At 40.8% G+C, this 21,492-nt stretch overlaps 1 protein-coding gene across 10 annotated transcripts in view; it reads left to right on the top strand.

The window, feature by feature from the left end:
* Positions 1-21,492, top strand: part of LOC122080742 (rab GTPase-activating protein 22-like) — a 108,042-nt gene that overhangs the window by 58,217 nt on the left and 28,333 nt on the right. The window contains exon 11 of one of the 10 annotated variants that reach the window (XM_042647604.1): positions 13,361-13,442. The exons of the other annotated variants lie outside the window; for them this stretch is intronic. Coding sequence (XP_042503538.1) covers positions 13,361-13,381 — 21 coding nt within the window. The 3' untranslated portion in view covers positions 13,382-13,442. The remainder of the gene's footprint in view (positions 1-13,360; positions 13,443-21,492) is intronic. 10 annotated transcript variants of the gene reach the window in all.

Raw genomic sequence — 21,492 nt, 5'->3', positions numbered from 1 at the left:
AGCACCTTAGATTAATGGGAATGGTGGACTAATCAACCCATGCAACCCTGTAAGGCTTGGGGCGGGGTTCAGGTTTGAGGCCCATTTGAGCAACAGCGCTCTTGGTGACCACATTCATGCAACTCTCGCTGTTTATGGCGACATGGCAATTCTTGCCCTGATGACATGTGTAAGTGATGAAAATATTAGTTCGTTGCCAATCATCGCTACCCTTAGGTTGTGAGACCATGCAACGCACAATGCCGAGTTTGAGGTCACCGGCCTCCTCGGTGTCCTCGTCAGATCTGGTCTCATCTGGTCTATGGTCCTCATACTCATAGTCCTGAAAATCCTCTTGGTAACTTTCTTCAGGGGTCTGTTCTCCTACATAAAGATTCCTATTGGGACACTCTCTGGAGAAGTGACCAAACCCACGACACTTGAAGCACAGTTGCTGCCCACTACTCTTGGGTGCTTTTCCCAAAATTTCTTTACCCTTGTTGTCAAATTGATGCTGTGGTGCAGCAGGGGGTTTTGGGAATCCAGTTGAGCCTTAGGGTGGTTTTCTAAATTGAGACTCCCCAGCTTGGAAGCTCTTCCTCTGAGAATAAGTTCTCATGGAGGATTCCACCTCAAGGCCTAACCTGAAGGCCTGTGGAACGTCTCGCACCAGGTGGGGTGCCATACGAGACTGAATTTCAGAGTTGAGCCCGGTAAGGAATCTGGATAGTGTCTGCTCAACATCCTCCCGAATACGGCTTCTAATTTTCAGTTTATTGAACTTGCTCATGTATTCGGTCACGGTCAACTTCCCTTGCTTCAGGGTATTCACTTCATTCAACAACTGGAGCCTATAAGTGATAGGCAAGAATTCCCTCTTGAGCCGCTCTTGCATTTCTACCCAGGTGGTGATTGGCTCAAGTCCTAGGTGGTCTAGAAGTCCTGGGCAGCTCCAATAAGCTTGAACTTAGCAAATCGGTAGCGGACTTCCTCTAGCATATCGTAGAAATCGAAGTACCTATCCATCTGCTTGATCCAATCCAGAAGGATCCTAGCATCAATCTGACCATCGTAGGTAGGGGCATCTACCTTAATTATCCGTCTAACATCAAAGCCCCTATCATTATGCTCATAGCCCTCATCATCTCCATATTGGGTTTGGCGTCTTGGCGGTGGGCCTCGACCCCTACCCTGATCCCTACCATGCCTTAGGCCTTGGAAGTTATCCCCTATCTGGTCATAACCATCAGTCTGGTTATTTTCGTTTACTTCCTCAGGGTTAGGGCCTCTGCCCTTAGGTTCAGTGCCAGTTGTGCTACGGCCTTGCCGTCCATCAGGATTTTGGGCACTTGTCTCTAGGGCAGCCAACTTATCAGTAAGGGCTTGGAGATGGACAACTTGTGTCTCTTGTATGGCTTGAACGGCTTTCATGAATTCAGCCAGTTGCTCGGATTGGGTGGAGGTGCTAAGGGGGTCAGACATATCCTGGTATGCTCTACCACTACGAGTGGACATAAGGAGATGGGCTGCCAATGGTACGGTTGCCACCAAAGACTCAAGGTCTACTCAGAGTCTCCAATTGAGACAGGTAGGTAGCCCTCTTAATCTTGAGGTCATAAATCTCCCTATCAAGTATATGCTTTTGAAGGGAATAACGTCCAATGTTATTTGGTCCCGCCAACTTAAGAAAGAAAAGGGTGTCCTCTAATCTATGGTATTGCTTTCTTAGCTCAGATTCGACCACGGACAGATGGTGACGGAGACTAGACCTCAAAAGGTAAGACATGTAAACAAGGGACAGCAGTACCTAATTACCTTAAACCTAGACAAAACCATGCTCTGATACCAAGATGATGTAGGAAGGGTGCCTAGGCAGCTAGGTTTCCTACAAGGGGTCAACCCACTAGAGTAAGGAATACTCAATAGGTCTTGAGTTGGGTTGGGTTCAGAAAAAAGACTAATTAACAGGGCAGCATTGGTCAATAATAATCTAAGCATGAAAAACACTCAAACTACCCAAGCGTCAAATGGGGGTATGGGGAAGGGAACATGGCAGCAACTGTGTGTTAGGTTTAGCACAAATCAATCAAGACACTAAGCATAATAAGCAACCCACGCAGTTCTCTGAAATCAGTCAACTAATAAGGTAAAACAGTAGGGATTAATTTCAGGTTTCAGCAGAAAATAGATGGCTTGAAAAACAGAGATTAATTTCAGATTTCAGTGGGGGAGATAATGGGGATAATAGGCAGTCAATGGATGTGGAACATGGGGGTTTTACTTACCTTCTTGCTGTCCCGATCTGAGAAGAAATGTAGAAGCCGAAGTCCTCCAAAATAGAGGTGCAGTCCACCTTATTTGACGAAGGAGAAATGTCCAGCTCAATGGTATACTGTTCAGCAGCAGCCCAGTCAGTGATGAGGAGACCAGTAGCAACCCAGGTGGGGTCTATTTGATGGAGGAGGCCTTCAGTTACTGCGAACAATTGCTGCGGCAGGGCAGCAGCAACAGAGAGGGACAATGGCAGCGAAAGAGAGATGAAAAGAGAGGTTAGCGAGAAAAAGAGGGGAGGGGCGAGATTAGAAACGAGAAGGAGAGGGCAGCAAGAAGGATGAATCGTGGGGGGGGGGGTTTGGGAGCTTTCTTTTCTTTCAAATTTCTTCATTCAATGAATCTTCATTATGGCCAATGGCCTTACATAAATAATAGGATAATTACTAAAAAAGAAAAGGCTAATCTTGGAACATAATCTCAGAAATAAAGAAGTTTCCTAAAAAAAACAAATAGGAATGTTATTTAGTTTCCTACTTAACTCAATGACTTAAATAAACAAAATCCTAGGAATTAAAACTACTAACATATCAGATTTTGTGGGGGCCACACAATCTTGGAAAAATCCTAGGAATTAAAACTACTAACATATCAGATTTGGTGGGGGCCACACAATCTTGGCAAAGAAAGGAAGGAGAGGACTCGATCCAGCGTTGGGAAGGCTGGATCGTGCCTTCCTTTTCTTTCTTTTTTTATTCTTCTTTCTTCTTCTTCCTCCTTCTAATCCTCCCACCACAAAGAAGGTTGGGTCTTCTTCTTCCTACGGCTGTACGTCTTGATGTCCCCATCACACACACCCAGGACTTGGAGTAAGCTTTTGAGCCACAGTAATTAACAGATTCCTTGTGCCGTAGCGTGGAACTCTGCTTCAGCACTACACTTTACCACCACATTTTACTTCTTGCTTTGTGTGACAAGGTTACCACCTACAAATGTAACATATCCTGAAGTAAACTTCATATCAGGAGATCTTCCTCAATCAACATCGATGTAGGCCGGAACTCAAAGATGATCATGAGGACATAGAAGAATCCTTTTTCCAGGGGCTGACTTCAGATAATGAAGAATACAAAGAACAACCTCCATATAAGTGGAATAAGGGTCATGCATGAATTGACTTACCTAAGTCACTGCAAAAGCAATATCTAGTTGTGTGTGTGAGAGATAAATCAATTTTCCCACTAACCGCTGGTAGTGGCCCTTATCAATTGGTTCACCTTCTTTATCCTTGAGTCGAGTATTAGCTTCTAGAGGTGTGTCACAAGGATGATAACCCAACAAACCAGTCTCAGATAAAAGAGCAAGGACATAATGCCTTTTGAAGAGCGATAAATTTCAATCCCAGGAGAGTACTTTAGTTTTCCTATATCCTTTATTTCAAATTCTAGTCCCAGAAAGCTCTTGAGATAGGAGATCTCATTAGCCTCATTTCCAATCACTACAATATCATCAACATAGACTATGAGGATAGCGACCTTATTGCCGAATCTTTTAATAAAAAAGGTATGATCGGAATTACATTGCTTATACCCTACAGAAATCATAGCCTCATAAAACCTGCCAAATCAAGCCCGAGGAGATTGCTTCAGCCCATAGAGTGCACACTTTATTTTGCAGACTTTGCTATAAGTCTTTTCACATTAAAAACCTGGAGGGATATCCATATGTACCTCCTCCTCAAGTTCTCTATGAAGAAAAGTGTTCTTGACATAAAGCTGCTATAGATCCCAGATTAACAACACAAGATAATAGAACTTGAATAATGTTTAGTCTTGCAACTGGGGAAAAGGTCTCCTGGTAGTTGATCCCATAAGTTTGTATAATACCTTTAGCTACAAGCGTTGATTTATATTTGTCTTCTATACCATCCATCTAGTTGACCACGAAGATACATTTACAACCAATTAATCTCTTGCTTGGAGGAAGTACCTCTAAATCCCATGTATCATTTTTCTTCAAGGCTTTTATTTTCCATCGTCGATGCCTTCCACTTTGTGTCTGCAAAAGTCTCCTGCCACTTCTGTGGGATAGAAACAGAGGAAAGAGAGGAGACAAAAGTATAATAGGAAGGAGAAACGGAATCATAAGAGACAACATGAGACATGGGGTGTTGAGTACAAGTCCTAGTACCTTTGCGAAGAGTAATAGCTAATTCAAAAGAAGACTTGGGAGAAGAAACCTTACTAGATGGAGTAATTGGCTTTGGATCAAGGGATGGAAATGGGGTGAGTAATGGTGCTGTAGTGGTGGTGGTGCCAATTTTCTTGCCCTTACCTTTAGTTCGACTCCTTTGATAGACTTGAAGATTTGGATCATCAATCTTCTTCTGGATCTGAACCTGAACCATAACTAGACTAATCTCCCCCTGTACTTGACGTGGAGTCTCTCCCTGAGCCTGAACCTGTGTCTCGTCAGACGGAGCAAGATGTAGAGGTGGAGCAAGAATCGACACATCTTCATCATCTATAGTACCAGACTCACCCTGAAGAGGTGGCGATGAGTGGTACGATAGGGACTTAAGAAAGACAATGTCCATAGTCACCAAGGTATGCCGTGTTGGAGGATGATAGCACTTTTAGCCTTTCTGAGTGGCCGAGTAACCCAAAAAGATACATTCAAGGCCGCGGGGTTCCAGCTTCCCAAAAGAATGATGATTTTGAGTATAACATACACAACCGAAGATCTTAGTGGGAATAATAAAGGAGGAAGACCCTTGCAAAACATCAACCAGAGCACAAGAATCCAAAATGCGAGTCAGCAATCGGCATGTGATTGATAAGATGGGTAGTGGTAAGGACAAGTGGACAACATCACTCCAATACTGAGAAGGAACATGGTGTGCAAACATGAGCATAGTTGTCAAGGCATTGCCAAGGCGCTGCCTTGGCGTCTAGGCGATTTGCTTAGGGCCTATATGACTGTCGCCAAGGTTCGAAATTTCATTTCATTTCGGTGTTTCGGTGGGTTCAGAAACTGAAATTTTGTTTCGTTTTGGAGAAATTTCGGCCAAAATGGTGTATTTTTTTGTTTCCATTGACTGTTTCGGTGGTCAAACGGCCATATTTTGACCTGAAACTTGGTGGGTAACTTATTTTAAGGTTAATAAACATGCTTAGAACATAAAAATGCAAAAATATTAAGACATGACAGTGTTTGAGTTGCACCTTTGTTTGGTAGCAACTGTCGAATTGTTTTGAAAATTTCACTGGGTTTTGGAGATAGAACTTTACCTCCTAAGCGTTGAATGTGTAGATCTTGTAGTAGTCCAATGGAAGTCAAAATGTGTGATGATATGGCTAGGCTTGTTGGACTGTTTTTCCTTCAAAATATGCAAATGGAACCGAAACCACCGAGACAAGTGAGACAGTTGAAATTTCGACTGAGATATGGTATTTATAACATATGGAATGTACAGAGACAGGAAAGATACCGAAATTTTGTACAAATGTTATTTCGGGCCTTATTTCAATTCGGCAAAAAAAAAAAAAAAAAAAAATGATTCCGAAATTTCAACGAGATTTCGAACCATGACTGTTGCCTTATATTTTAGCACTTATTTATGTTTTCATATTTATTATTTCATTTACTTAATATATTATTCATAAATAAGCAAACACCTCCTATTTATCCAATAAAAATAGTTTAAAAATCAAATTCCAAAAGGTTAAAATGTCAACCCCTTGGTCTGAGAACAAAAATTGGATTTTTGGTTGTGTGGGGATTTTCAATTTTCAAATGTTGGAGTTTTTCTCAATTCTGAAAATTGTATAAATCTTATCATGGTAAAACATTGCTAAAAACTAAAGGTCCGGTAAAATAATCTTTTGTTTTGATGTCTATAACATTATTTTCATTAATGCGAGTTTAACAACATTCACGTACTTTAAAATATGTTTGACTAGAACATAACTTTGTCATTATAACTCAGATTTAAGTAACCTTAGACTTGTTGGAAAGCTAGTTTTTTGCTATACCTAATGCAAAAAGTCTTATGTAAAACGTAGAATCATTTGGCCAGTCAAACTTATTATAAATTAAGAGCATTTCTCTAAAGTTGATTTTTTATGACTTAATGTCACTTAATGTTATTTTTTATGATTTGATGTGACTTAATGTTGATTGTTGATGACTTTTTTTTTTGGGTGAATAAATAATTCATTACCAAGGAGAAAGAAAAAAACATGCAACCCCTAGAAAGGGGGGGGGGGAGGAGAGAAAGAAGGACCAACTCAAGATGGGGCATTCCTGATAATGGAGCTGGGCAGCTCCCAGGAATAGACATTATGACAGTTCCTTATAGAAGGATTATAGGAGGAGGACATCCAGGAGATCTTTGCCTTGACATCGAAGGAGATGGAACTCCAAATCTTATTTAGGGAGCGAGAGTTGTAGGTCCATTTTCAATGATTTTTTTCCATCCAGATCTGGTTGATTGTTGCACAGAAGGCGAGCTTCCCCACCATGTCACAGGTAGATTTGCCACGGAAGTGATGTAAATATGCACCCATGGAGTGGCCCATACCCATCTGGATATCCAGTGAACGATGAACCGGACCCATATTGAGTCTTTGACCAGTAGGATCTTTTAGGATTTTATTTTTATTCTCCTGCAATCTTTTATTTCGGTAACTTAGGTAGGTGATAGCTACTAGGATTTAATTTCCAAATTAGAATAGGTTTCCTTTTAATGTTGGGTTTCTTTTACTATTTAAATGCATGTAATCAAATAATTAGAGGATAGATTGAAAAAGATGAATTGAGTTTGAGTATTTGTGAAGCCTGCGGGCGTGTGTGAGCGATTCTTTTCCCCCTTTTTCTTAGTGCGATTTCTCCCTCTCCCTGAAACTCTGAGACCCATCTTAGGGAATGCTTCTCTACCCTTACTGGCCCTCCATCAATTGGTATCAGAGCCCAAGGATCCCCATTCCTTCTCCTCCATCTCTCTTCTCCCCTTCCCATTCTGTTCTGGTTTCTAAAGAGACTGAGAATAGTAAAAAAAAAAAAAAAATAATTCGACCCCTGTTTCACCCCCCTCTTTCTCCCAACTTCCTTCGGATTGAGCCCCCTTTTCTAGGGTTCTGACAGCAATTAAAAAAAAAAAAAAAGCATAGCAGAGAGAAAGAAGGGCAAAAGAAGAAAGGAGATAAAGAGATCGAACGAAAAGAAGAAGAAGAGTAGAAGAGAGAAAAGCCGAGCCATACCTAGAACTTCTTCTCAGTCGAACCCCTCTCCAGGGTTCCAACAGAAAAAAAAAAGGGAAAGAAGTCGAAGAAGAGAGAAGCTAAGAGAAACACCAAAACAGAAGGAGAAGAGAAGACAAGAAGAAGGAGAAGAGAAGACGAGAAGAGAGAGAGGATCGGCGGCATACCTGGTTCCTGATTTCTCCCATCACTTGATCCCATCGTTTGATCCCATCGTAGAGACCTTGTCGGTTATGGTATTTCAAATACTTATCGATTTTTTTATTTCTAATTCCTCTTTTCCAGAACTACCCCTCTTTAACTCTGCTTATTCCCCACACCACCGTCCCATTATCTTTTATCATTTTTAGCCCTTATTTTTCCCTTATTTCCAACTATATCCTTGCTCCACACGTGATATCTTTAGGCCTTTGTGGCCTAAAGTAAACTTCCAATATTTACAATTCTACCATCCCCTAAAAAAAACAAAATAAAGCAAAGGTGACCGATGGATCTCAATCTTTTATTGGATATCCGTCAACAAATGCAATTGATTCAAGTGAAGCTCGATGGAATTCTACAACATTGCACGAACATCAAAACCCAAGTACACTCTACCTTCAACTATGCGATTTCAGTCGTTGAACAATAGGTAGATGAACCAGAAGATGAATCACCAGTGGTAGAAGATATGATGGCCCCATTGGAAGTTGAAGATCCACTTATGGAAAATTTTAAATCGGTTGATCTGTTTAGTGAACCGATCGATTTTATTTTTTTAGTCACTACTTCAAAAAAGAACTTTGAGTCGTGGATTTCATAGCATTCGATCGTGGTTTCGATGGTGATTTCATATAGGTAAGGATGAATGCTGATCGATTGGTGTTGATTCTCCCGTTCTACAAAACTCGTGGACGAGTTTTTCTCAACATCGGGGGAATTGACGTAGATATGCACCCATGGAGCGGCCCATACCCATCTGGGTATCCAGTAAACGATGAACTGGACCCATACTGAGTCTTTGACCAGTAGGATTTTTTAGGATTTTATTTTTATTCTCCTGCAATCTTTTAGTTCGGTAACTTAGGTAGGTGATAGCTACTAGGATTTAGTTTCCAAGTAATTTGAGTTTCCAAATTAGAGCATAGTTTTTAATGCGGTAAGGCGACAGAGGCGTTTGAGGGTCTTTTGGAGCGCCTTAGCGATAAGGCGGGCATAAAGCGTCGCCTTAGCGATAAGGCGGGCATAAAGCGTCGCCTTATCAACTAAAGCGTTCCTGTGTAATTTTTTTTATAAAATCAATCTATTTGGTTCAAAGCCTAGTTTAATCCTATTACTCATATGTTAAATAAATATTAAAGGTTCATATTCATACCATTGAAAGATATTCATTAAGAAAAAAAATCAATAAAGTGAATAAACTAAGTTCATCTTCATTAATCATCAATCATCATAACATATTAACATATAATATAAATACATAATTATAAAACAAAAGTATAAATATAAAGAAAAAAAGACAAAAAATACAAGTATTTATTATATTATACTTACCTCTATGATGCCAAAATGAGTGCCTAAGCCCTAAGGTCATCCACTATATTTCTACTCCTATTAAAGAAGAATGAAGCTCACCACTGCCAGAGCAAAATGGTCGCCTGGATCAGTGGTTCTTCCTTGTTCCTTGATTCCTTCTCAAAGCCCTTTCTTAAAACCCTTGACAAAATCCAAACCCTGTTTGTGAATCGTGTTTTTGTTTTGCTTGTTTTGGTTATTTTTGGTGGAGTAAAGTTGATCCTATACATCTCAAGTATTAACAAAACCATACACCTACCAATAAAAAATCTATATTTGGATCTTCATCAAGTAATTTTAAAATGTGTTAAAAAAAAAAAAACCCATAAGGCGCTACTTCACGTAAGGCGAAGCACTGCCTTACCATCTCTAGACCGCATCAGTGCCAAGGCGCTGGTAAGGTGACGCCTTAGCAGTGCCTTAAAAACTATGAATTAGAGTAGGTTTCCTTTTAATGTTGGCTTTCTTTTACTAAATGCATGTAATCGTTTAATTAGAGGATAGATTGAAAAAGATGAATTGAGTTTGAGTATTTGTGAAGCCTGCGGGCGTGTGAGCGATTCTCTTTTCCCCCCCTTTCTTAGTGCGATTTCTCTCTCCCTGAAACTCTGAGACCCATCTTAGAGAATTATTCTCTACCCTTACCGGCCCTCCATCAGGAAGTTCTTGACCATCCACAACCATTCTCTATGAAAAGTGAGTATTCTTTTACTGGTAGACCAACACTTAGCAAGAATCATTTTCCATATGGATTTGGAGACCGAGCAGGTGAAGAAAAGATGATCTACAGGTTCTGGCTCATTACCACATAGGATACACATCGGATCAACTGGGATGCCTCTATGGGAGAGGAAGCTATGCGTAGGTAATGATTTGGTGAAAACTCTTCGGGCTGTGAAGCTATGTTGGGGAATGTGATGCAGAAACCAAATAAGCTTGTGCCAAGGGGATTCTGGACCATGGACTTTGACAAAATCCCAAGCAGCCTTGGTGGAGAAGATCTTGGATGAAGAGGATATCCAAATAATAGAATCATGCCTTTGCCTCTGGGAGACAGAGATGACGGTAGGGAGTTCCATATATCAGCTAGCTGAGTCGAGAGGGGAGCTGGGGGAGCCTAAGTACCCGAAGATATAATGTCAGCAACCAAGGCTAGCTTGGGCAAGCCAGAGGAGTAAATGTTTTGCCACTAACAACATGATAGAGAACCCCTTTGTGATGCTAAGGATCAAGCCAAAGGAAAGTAGATAGCCCGTTTCCAACATGGGAGGAGATGGCAGAGGAGAGCTGGGTGCGGGTGGCCATGATCTTGCGCTAGGCCCAAGAAGCGTCAGCCCGGGTTTTCACAGTCCAAAATGAGTCATTCCTGAGGAGGCTTGAGTACACCCACTTGACCCGGATACTATCCTTTCTGGAAATGATTTTCCAGGCCAACTTGATAATTCCAGCAGAGTTCACCTCTTTGATCCTTCTGAGGCCCAAACCTCCTTCATTCTTTGGAAGGCAAACAGCTGCCTAACTAGCAGGGTGAAGGAATCTTGAGCACTCACTTCCTTTCCACAAAAAGGAAGCAAAAATGGACTCAATTCTGGATATAATGGATTCCGGCAAACTAAAAGTACCCGACCAAAAAATGTAAGAAGCTTAAAGAACTGATCTGATGAGCTCTAATCGGCCAGCAAATGATAAAAGCCTTCCTTTCCACAGCTGAAGGCCCTTCTTAAGAAAGTCAAGCATGGGGGTGCAATGGTGAGGTGAGAGCCTGGACGGAATGAGAGGGAGCCATAGATATTTTACCGGTAATTGACCCAAACAGAAACCCATTTGGCCATGGATGGCTGCTTTGGCAATGTCAGAGATCCCAGCCAGAAAAATAAGGGACTTAGCCGGATTAACACGGAGACCAGACAAAGTAGCAAAATGGTTCAAGCAACTCATAATGTTCTGTATAGAGGAGGAGTCGGCTCTATAGAAGATCATCAAGTCATCAGAAAACGCCAGGTTCGTAAGCTTGAGAGCCTTACATTTGGGGATGACAGAGATGTGGTTCTGATCATTGGCCACTTGCAAACTTCTGGAAAGAACCTCCATAGCCAGAAAAAAAACGTAAGGGGAGAGGGGGCGCCCTGCTGAATCCCCACAGATGAGGCGAAGTACCCCGTCGGGCTCCCATTGGCCAACACAGAAATGCGGGGGCTAGCAATACAATGGTAAATCCAATTAGAGAAGACTAGGGGAAACCCCATAGAATTAAGGACCTTCATGGTGTAATCCCATTTCAAAGAGTCAAAGGCCTTATGAATGTCAATCTTTATAAGGGTAGCTGGGGAGTGAGCTTTCCTGTCGAAACCTCTAACAATCTCATGGCAAAGAAGGATATTGTCACTGATGCTTCTTCCCGGGATGAAAGATGATTGATTGCTACTAACAAAAGAGCCCACCACTTGTTTAATCCTATTTGCCAGGATCTTAGCAATGAACTAGTAGAGGAGATTACATAAGCAGATTGGCCGGAAGTCATTCATAGCCTCCGCTTCCTCTTTCTTAGGGATGAGGCAGAGGAATGTATGATTGATCCCTTTAATTTGACTTGGGTTGAAGAAGAAGCTTCTGATTGCCTTGATTATATTGTCCTTAATGAGATCCCAAGAGGATGAGAAAAATCCCATACTGAAACCATTAGGGCTGGGGGCTTTACTGGCCTTATGGGAGAGAATGGCAACAATGATCTCATCATTAGAGGGAATGGCCATAGACACAGTAGACATGGAGGCAGTGATGAACTTGTTCAAGAGAATCCGAAATGGGGGGCCGATAGGAATGGAAGGCCCAAATAGGTTCACAAAATGGTCCACAACAACTTTCTTGATCTCGTCAACTTTGTGAACCTGGTTTCCCTAAGGAGAAATCAGCTTGGTGATAGAGTTGAGATTGTTTCTAGCTTTCACTGATTTATAGAAGTAAGCTGTATTGGAGTCACCCAGCTCCAGCCAGTTGATTCTAAATTTCTGTTTAAAAAAACTCTCCTCTTGGGCCAGAAGAGTGGTAGCTAGAGGGGTTGAGATGGTCAGTCTGAAGTTGCATCTGAATGGAGGAGAGCCTATCCCTGCAAGCAATAACATGAGAAGAGATATTCCAGAAGGTATTAGTGTTCTAGGCTTTAAGAGCTTCCTTAACATTTCTCAGGTTTCTGGCAAGGGCTAAGAGGGGAGTGGAGAAGGCTTGGACAAGCTTCAGCCAGGCTTCTTTGACAGTATTGGGATAGTCCGGATGGGTGGTCCACATGTCAAAAAATTTGAAGGGTTTGGGGCCAAAAGAGGTGTAAGGTTGGATAAGGATGGAGATGGGACTATGCTCACAAACATTCGGGGCTTCAAAAGAAGCGTGGGAGGAAGGGAATGCAGTTAGCCAAGCTTCCTTCAATAAGAATCTGCCAAGCATACAGGAAATCCGGGAATGCCCAGACTTTTTTTTGTTCCAAGAAAATTTGATCCCCGACCATCTAAGATCATCCAAAGTAATATAAAAAATGCAGGCATTAAAGGCTTCTACATTTGCGATGTCAAGGCCTCCCCCACCTTGCTTCTCATGGCTAAATCTTACCACATTAAAGTCACCACAAATCCCTCAAGGGTGGGAGCCAGTCCGATTGGCAGTAAGTCTAAGGTCGTTCCACAAGGTGTTCCTATCAGCCCCCCTGTTAGTTCATTAAATTGCTCATTAACCTTCTTTCCCTCTTACTGTGTTTTTCAGGATCTTCACACGAGGAAGATGATTGGTGGAGGGCGTGAAAAAGATGGTTTATATTATCTCAACTGTGGCTCTCCTGCTTCTTCTGTTGCTGCTACTGCTGCTGTTGGGGATGTGACTCCTTTCCAATGACACTGTCGTTTAGGACATTTGTCTTTGTCTATGTTGAAACTTTTATTTCCTAGTTTTAAGTCTTTTCCTAGGTTTAAATGTGAGGTCTGTAAGTTGGGAAAACATCACCGTGTGTCCTTCCCATCTCGCTCTGTGTCTCGTAGTCCGTTTTTATTTTCTTTAGTCTATTCTGAAGTATGAGGTCCTTGCAGAGTTAGTAATAGATTTGGTTTTCGCTATTTTGTGACCTTTGAGGATGATCATTCTCGTCTTACATGGCTATACATGTTAAAGGACAAATCTGAATTTTTATCTGTGTTCTAGAAATTTTATAATGAAATAAAAACACAGTTTGACATTTTAATTAAGATTTTTCGATCTAATAATGCTTTAGAATATGCCCAAAATGATATTTCTGATTTTTGTGCCAACAGTGGAATGATACACCAAACTAGTTGTGCCTATACCTCACAGCAAAATGGGGTAGCAAAGCGTAAGAACCGGCATCTCCTCAAGGTAGCTCAATCTATTATGATACATATGCATGTTCCTAAACATTTTTGGTGTGATGGGGTTTTAACTGCATGTCACATGATTAATCGTATGCCTTCTTCAGTTCTCTCAGATAGGTCTCATTTTTCTATTATGTTTCCTACCCTGCCGAGTTTTCCTGTTCCTCCCCGAGTCTTTGGGTGTGTGTGTTTTGTCCATAATTTGCATGCACAAGTAGATAAATTATCTCCTCGGTCTACTAAGTGCATTTTTTTGGGTTATTAACGTACTCAGAAAGGGTACAAATGCTATGACCCTATTATTCAGAGGAACTTTGTTAGTGCCGATGTGACTTTTTTTGAAGGCACATCATTTTTTCCTCCTCAGGTGTCTCAGTCTGGTATGGAGTGGACTTCTTCATCTTCTCCACCCATTCCTTCTCTTATTCCCTTTCCTGATGCTCCTAGTGCTAGTGACTCACCTCCTTTATAGGTTTATCAGCGCAAGAAGAAGGTTAGATAGCTAAGTGTTGATACCAATACTCCAGATGATTCACTTCCTCCATTGTCGCCTTCCTCTGGTGAAGCTCCTCCTCCTTCTCTGCCTGATGACTTACCAATTGCTTAAAGAAAAGGTACAAGCTCTTGCACTCAAAAATTTAAGGTTGTGTATCCTATTGATAACTTTGTTTCCATGTCTCATCTTCCCTCGACCATCCATGGTCTTGCCCTGTCACTTTCTACTAACCCTATTCCCCGCACTCATAATGATGCCCTACGTATCCCTGGATGGAAAGCTACCATGGATGTGAAAATGGATGCTCTCTTAAGTCGTTGTACCTGGAGTCTGGTAGATTTACCTCCTGGTAAGGATTTGGTGAAGTGTCGCTGGGTGTACATTGTTAAGTATCACTCTAATGGCTCTGTTGAGCGGTTAAAAGCAAGTCTGGTTGCCACGGGGTATAGTCAGACGTATGGGGTTGATTATTTTAAGACCTCCCCAGTTGCTAGATTGAATTCTGTTCATCTACTTATTTCTCTTGCTGTTAACTTTGATTAGCCCTTATTTCAGTTGGACATCAAGAATGCCTTCTTGTATGGTGAATTGGTGACCTATAGGAAGAGGTGTATATGGAGCAATCTCCTAGTTATGTTGCTCAGGGGGAGAATAAAGGTCGTGTGTGTCACTTATACAAGGTTATCTATGGATTTAAACAGTCCCCTCGGGCATGGTTTGACAAGTTCAGTACTACCATAGTAACTTGTGGATTTTCTTAGTGTTATTTTGATCATTCTGTCTTTATTCGTCGTAGAGGTGATAAACTAGTGGTATTGGTAGTTTATGTTGATGATATTATTCTTATTGGTAATGATAAGGTAGAAATTTCTGAAGTGAAGGCTTATCTACAGCAACACTTTCAGACCAAGGATTTGGGCCAACTTCACTATTTTCTTGGGATTGAAGTGATCCGATGCAAGAAAGGGATCAGTCTGTCTCAAAGGAAATATGTGTTGGACCTTTTATCTGACAATGGTATGCTTGCATCCAAACCTGTTGATATCCCTATGGATCCTCACCAAATTAATGATGACGAACCTCTCTAGGATGTGCATCAGTACAGGAGTTTGATTGGCAAGCTGATTTATCTTACTATAACTCGTCCTGACATCTCCTATGGTGTTGGAGTCCTCGGTCAGTTCATGCAGTCTCCTCAGAAAGCACATTGGGACGCGGTTGTTCGGGTTCTTCACTACTTAAAGGCTGCTCCTGGAAAAGGGCTGATCTATTGTCCTAATTGGCATATGAAACTAAGTTGCTATTCTGACACTGATTGGGTTGGCTCTGCTAGTGATCGTAGCTCCACTACGGGTTATTGCATGTTTGTTGGAGGTAATCTGATTACATAGCGTAGTAAGAAGCAGACTACCATTGCCCGGTCTAGTGCAGAAGCAGAATACAGAGCTATGACTCATACCACTGCTGGGTTGATGTGGGTACGGTCTTGACTCTTGGAGTTGGGGTTTCCAGTAACCAAGCCTATGAAGATGTATTGTGACAACCAAGCTGCGGTGTACATTGCTAGCAATCCAGTCTTCCATAAGAGGACCAAGCACATCAGGTGGACTGCCACTTCGTTTGTGATGCTGTTTTGAAAAAGCTGATTGAGACCCCGTTTGTTCCTTCATCATATCAGCTGGCTGACATGATCACTAAATCTCTGTTTGCTCCTAGTTTTTGTAATGGTTGTACCAAGCTGAGCATGGGTGATGTGTATGCTCCAGCTTAAGGGGGAGTGTTGAGTTTAGTGCTAGGCGCTAATCCTAAACAGCGACAGGGCCGATAGGGGAATTTATGTCCTATTGGCCCCATATCTCTGTGATTAGGTTTTTCTTCAGCACCATTTAATATAAGTTTTCTGGCATAACCTACGATTATACTATTTTGGTCTGATCGTAGGGCATTCCTCTCTTTTGGGAGTCTCTTTCGATTGCACCTCTCTCTTCTCTGGTCTTTTCTTCTTCTCTTCCTTCCTCTATTTCTCTGATTTGATTACAGGTTTCTAGGATTGTAACAATATTCTCACCTTATACTTGTGTGTATAGCAGGAAAAGCAGGTATAATAGTGGTAGTGAGAGGGTGTTCAAATGAGAGAAAATGAGAGAAGACCCCTTTTTATAGTGGTTTAATTCATTCACTATGGCCTGTTTGGATTTGGGCTTTTAAAATTAAAACTGAATCAACTCCTTGTACTGCTGTGTGGGCCCACCCATTTCTTTGCATGCTTGATGTTCTAAGACTAGTGTATGATGCCCTATCAGTCTATGGCACTGGTTGGTCCATGCTCATAAAGACAGTGGGGCCCACAGACACTTGATGCAGTTTTTAGCAGTACAACACTATTGGCAGGTGGGCACCAATGGGCCAGTGGTCAGCCGGTGGTGACATGGTTGACCTGACAGTGGTCTCAATTATGCCCACCAAGCTGTCATTTGCCCCAGGTTCTGAAGTCAGTTGGGTTCTTGACCTTGGGAACCCAGAGTAGGCTCATTTCCTATCATCACTTGGGCTTTATATACATAGACAAAGTAGGGTAACCTTGCCCTCTGTGTACAGTTCACTGGCCAAGTAAGCAGCCCAGCTGCCTTCAGTGCTCAGCTATAACCTGGCACCCGAGGCAAGCAGCTGTGTTTAGACACGGGATGTCGCAGTGTTGCCGAGCCGACGCCATGGCGGCAATTTGGCATCCTGGCGGTAAATTAAAGGCAAATCGGTGCTACGATTAGTGTGAGTCACAAATGGCGGCCACCATAATAGTGGAGGCGACTTAGGTTATGGCTCCTCTACTTCTTCTTCTTCTTCTTAGGTTATGGCTCCTCTGCTTCTGCTTCTCTGATTCTGCTTCTCTGCACTTTAAAAATTCATGCTCAAGTGCTCAGCCAATATGCGATCCCAAATTAAAGATAATCTAATCCAATCCCAGCTGTTTCTGCATTAATCTAATCCTTAGATTCAAAGAGAGAGATTTATGTATTAATTAAATTGTTGTTGAATTAAATATCATCAATGACAAAAGGGGTCAAACTGTCAAAGCATCATGATCCATATGGGTGATGATCCTCAGTTTTTTTGGAATTAATAATTAATTTCGGACAGTAATGCAGATTGCAACTCTGCAAGTCTGCAATACTACTCAATTTTTACTTTATATGCCAAATGGTCCTTAATGTTGAACTTGAGGTCCTTTGATGTTAAGGATCATTTGGCTGCAATAATGTAGTATTGCAAATTCTGATGCCCTACAGCCAAATGGTCCTAAATTTTAATTCGTTTACTTTGCAAGGTGCTTTATGACCTCAACATTTAGGATTGGGTTTTGTGTCAAGCCCATTACTTTATATGCTTTTTGATCATATCTGTTTTTGAATACATATTTTTGGTCATACTAATTTTTGATGACTTGATGTGAGTGTGACTATGTTGATTTTTTTATGACTTATGTTGCTTAATGTTGAATTTTTTTATTTTTTATTTTATTTTATTTATTTATTTATTTGTAATATACTATATGACTTTAGAAAATAGGGGGAATAAAAAATAACACATTGACGATTTAATCACCGTGGCAATGCCGTGGTGGATGATTCATCGTCAAATCGATTAGCCACCTCTCCACCGCCTTGGGTTGCCATGACGCCTTGACAACTATGGTTTTGGGTCAGGCCTCTCACCCTTGGCCCTGGGCATCTTACCCTCTCAACGTCTTGGGCATCTCACCCTCTCAAAAGCGACTTTCTCAGCCATAGAGTAGAACTCCCTAACTTTCATTAATCAAACTTGCTAAATCCTTACAATCTTTAAATAGGTTGAGAAGCCTTTTCAAAATAGGAAATAACCAAATAGGAAACTTACTAACTCTCCTAAATGGATCTACTTGCTTAACAAGAAATAACAACTAACTATGTTTCTTAAATAAAAAGGAAATTAATTAGTTAACCAGTAAGTTAACCAATTAGGAAATAAATCTCTGACACCTAAATAGGAAACAAATAACAGCCTTTAATATCCCCAGTCGATCCCCCTTTCCTTGTCCATTTTAGCTTGTTGACCAAGGTGCCTAATAAGACAAAGCTTCAGCCCCAAAAGTCCACAATTGCGCTGGCATGGATCCTCAGTAAATCTTTCACACATGGTATGTTCTTGTTGGAACTTTCTCCATTATAATGGACCCCACCAGATCAGAAAGTATAGGAAAATCTTCTCCAGCTTATGTTTCCCCAACCGCAAGGTGATATGCAGCTAAAATTGACTTCTTTAGTCCCAACTGGACCCCACCAGACCTAGTAAAAATCTGGGAAATTACCTCCACTGTCTACTTCTGGTCAAATAAACTGCACAAACTCCAAGACATGCTGCCTGGTCAACAGACTAAAACCGGCTGAAACATGGCCCGATTATTGGAGCCAGCATTGACCCATCTTTGACCTCTTTTTAGAGCTCGATCTACATCTGGTGGCTACCAATACCAACAAAAAATGTGGCAATCAATCTCTTCATAACAACTTCTCTAACAAATTGACTCTCAACCTCAATGTCTTTGGTGCTTTTGTGGAAGACAGGGTTGCTGGCAATATTAATAGCTGCCTGGTTATCAAAGAACATATCAAACAGCTTGGTAATGGGAAACCCAAACTCCTGAAGTGGTGTAAGACTAGGTATTGGATGTCCTAACTTACAGTAGGATCTCCCAATACTACCAACAACATAGTTTTTAAGGCGGTAAGGCAACGGAGGCGTTTGAGGGTCTTTCGGAGTGCCTTGGCGATAAGGCGGGCATAAAGCGTCGCCTTATTGACTAAAGCGTTCCTGTGTAATTTTTTTATAAAACTAATCTATTTGGCTCAAATCCTAGTTGAATCATATTACTCATATGTTAAATAAATATTAAAGGTTCATATTCTTACTAATGTAAGATATTCATCAAGAAAACAAATCAATAAAGTAAATAAACTAAGTTCATCTTCATCAATCATCAATCATCAATCATATTAACATATAATATAAATACATAATTATGAAAAAAAATTATAAATATAAAGAAAAGAAGACATAAAAGTACAAGTATTTATTATACTTAACTCTATGATGCCAAAATGAGTGCCTAAGCCCTAAGGTCATCCACTATATTTCTACTCCTGTCAAAGAAGAATGAAGCTCACCACTGCCGGCACAAAATGGTCACCTGGATTAGTGGTTCTTCCTTGTTCCTTGATTCCTCCTCAAAGCCCTTTCTTAAAACCCTTGACAAAATCCAAACCCTGTTTGTGAATCGTGTTTTTGTTTTGTTTGTTTTGATTATTTTTGGTGGAGTAAAGCTGATCCCATACATCTCAAGTGTAAACAAAACCATACACCTACCAATAAAAAATCTATTCTTAGAATCTTCATCAAGTAATTTTAAAATGTGTTTAAAAAAAAAAAAAAAAAACCAATAAGGCGCCACTTCACATAAGGCGGAGCACTGCCTTACCATCTCTAGACCGCATCAGCGCCAAGGCGCCTTACCGCCTTAGCAGTGCCTTAAAAACTATGACCAACAATACATGATATCACCAGTTCCTGGCAATAGAAAACCGAGAAATAAACAAATAGTGGTCTATTGTTTAAAGGTTTTGTAGAACTTAAACACCACAGATTATTAACACAACTCTAGGATGGAATCCAGTTGCAGGAGTAACAACACAGTACAGGTTTTGGTCTATCGGCAGGTCCAGAAAGTGTTATTAACCAGAAAACTAGCTGGTCCAGAGTTACAAACTAAACACCTCAAATGGGGGAAATCTCTCAATTAAGGGTAAGACTCTTAGAATGGAATAACACATCCAAAGTACACTCAAATCTGATGGTTAGATAATGAGAAATGACAAGGTTTCAAAATTAGAAAATGGAGCCAAAAATAGCAACTTACATTCTACCACCAAGTCTACCTGATAGTTCAGGCTGAAATCACCATCGAAGGAGAGGCTTAGGCATGGTATTATGCTCCCAAAGTTTGGTCAGAAACTGATGACTAGATCTGGATTTCAAGGGCTTGAAGGTCACTGCAGTATAACATCAACCAGTAGAGGTGCAGGGGGTGATATTGTGTCTTCAACCAGAACTTGATGAGAACCAGCAGAGCAACCATCTATGATTAATAGAACCAATGGAGGAGTAGAACAGTCTTTCAATTTATTTCCAGTGTTGGGTTTATTGCAGAACAATAAAATTAAAAACAAAGAAACTCAATGGAGAAGAAGAGGAAGACGGTTTTTTCTGGGGGGAGGGAGGGGATATAACCAAGGCCTCTCACCTGTGGCCTTGGTCTATGTCTCACAGACCTTGGTCTCTCACCAAAGACTGACTTCAGTGCAAGCTTAAGCCAAAGTTTTCTTTTCTTCAAAACTCAAACCATGGGAGGCTATGGACTATAGTTGTCAAGGCGTCGCCTAGGCGACGGCTAGGCGTCCAGGCGGTTTGCCTGGGGCCTAGGCGACAGCCGCCTTGTGTTTCGGCACTTATTTATGCCAAATATCATTTATTATTTCATTTACTTAAGATATTATTCATAAAGAAGCAAATGCCCCCTGTTTGAATCCAATAAAAATAGTTTAAAAATCAAATTCCAAAAGGATAAAAAGTCAACCCCCCAATGCAAGAACAAAAACTGGATTTTGGTTATAGGGACGATTTTCAACTTTTAAATGTTAGGGTTTTTCTCAATTATGAAAATTTTATAAATTCTATCATGTTAAAACATTGCTAAAAACCAAAAGTCCGGTAAAAAAATATTTTGTTTTGATATTCATAAAATTATTTTCATTCAGGCGATTTTAACAGTATTCGCGCACTTAAAAATAAGTTTGACTGAAGCATAACTTTGTCATTGCAACTCAGATTTAAGTAATCTTAGACTTGTTAGAAAGCTGGTTTTATATTATAACTAATACAAAAAGTCTCATGTAAAAATAAAATCATTTGACCAGTCAAACTTATTATAGAATAAGAGCATTTCTCTAAATGTTGATTTTTTATAACTTAATATGACTTAATGTTAATTTTTTATGATTTGATGTGGCTAAATGTTGATTTTTAATGACTTGATGTGGCTTAATCTTGATTTTTTATGATACAAGGTATATATAACTTACTAAATAATGTTAGAAAATAGGAAAAATAAAAAATAACACTTGTTCGCCTAGTTCGCCTTAAGGCGGGCGCCTTCTCGCCTAAGCGCTTAGACAACCCTCCACCGCCTTGGTTCGCCTTGGCGCCGTGACAACTATGAGCGTAACCCTAGAGCAAGGGTACCAAGAAAAAGGGAGGTAACTAAGAACAGAAAACCAGAATCAGGAGAGAGAGAGAGAGAGAGAGAGAGAGAGAGAGAGAGAGAGAGAGAGAGAGAGAGAGAGAAGGGGGTGGGGAAGGGGTGCCGAGGTCGGCAGTAGACACAGCTAATCGGGATGGATACGTTTTATCTAAAATCCTAGGACTGTCGGTGATTCCAACTTCTTCTCTCTGAACCTCGAGGCCGACT

This window comes from Macadamia integrifolia, chromosome 1, assembly GCF_013358625.1.
Source record: "Macadamia integrifolia cultivar HAES 741 chromosome 1, SCU_Mint_v3, whole genome shotgun sequence".
In the NCBI taxonomy this organism is placed as follows: domain Eukaryota; kingdom Viridiplantae; phylum Streptophyta; class Magnoliopsida; order Proteales; family Proteaceae; genus Macadamia; species Macadamia integrifolia.
The sequence above is the reverse complement of the archived record's forward strand: the minus strand, read 5'-3'. Positions and strand labels throughout refer to the sequence as shown.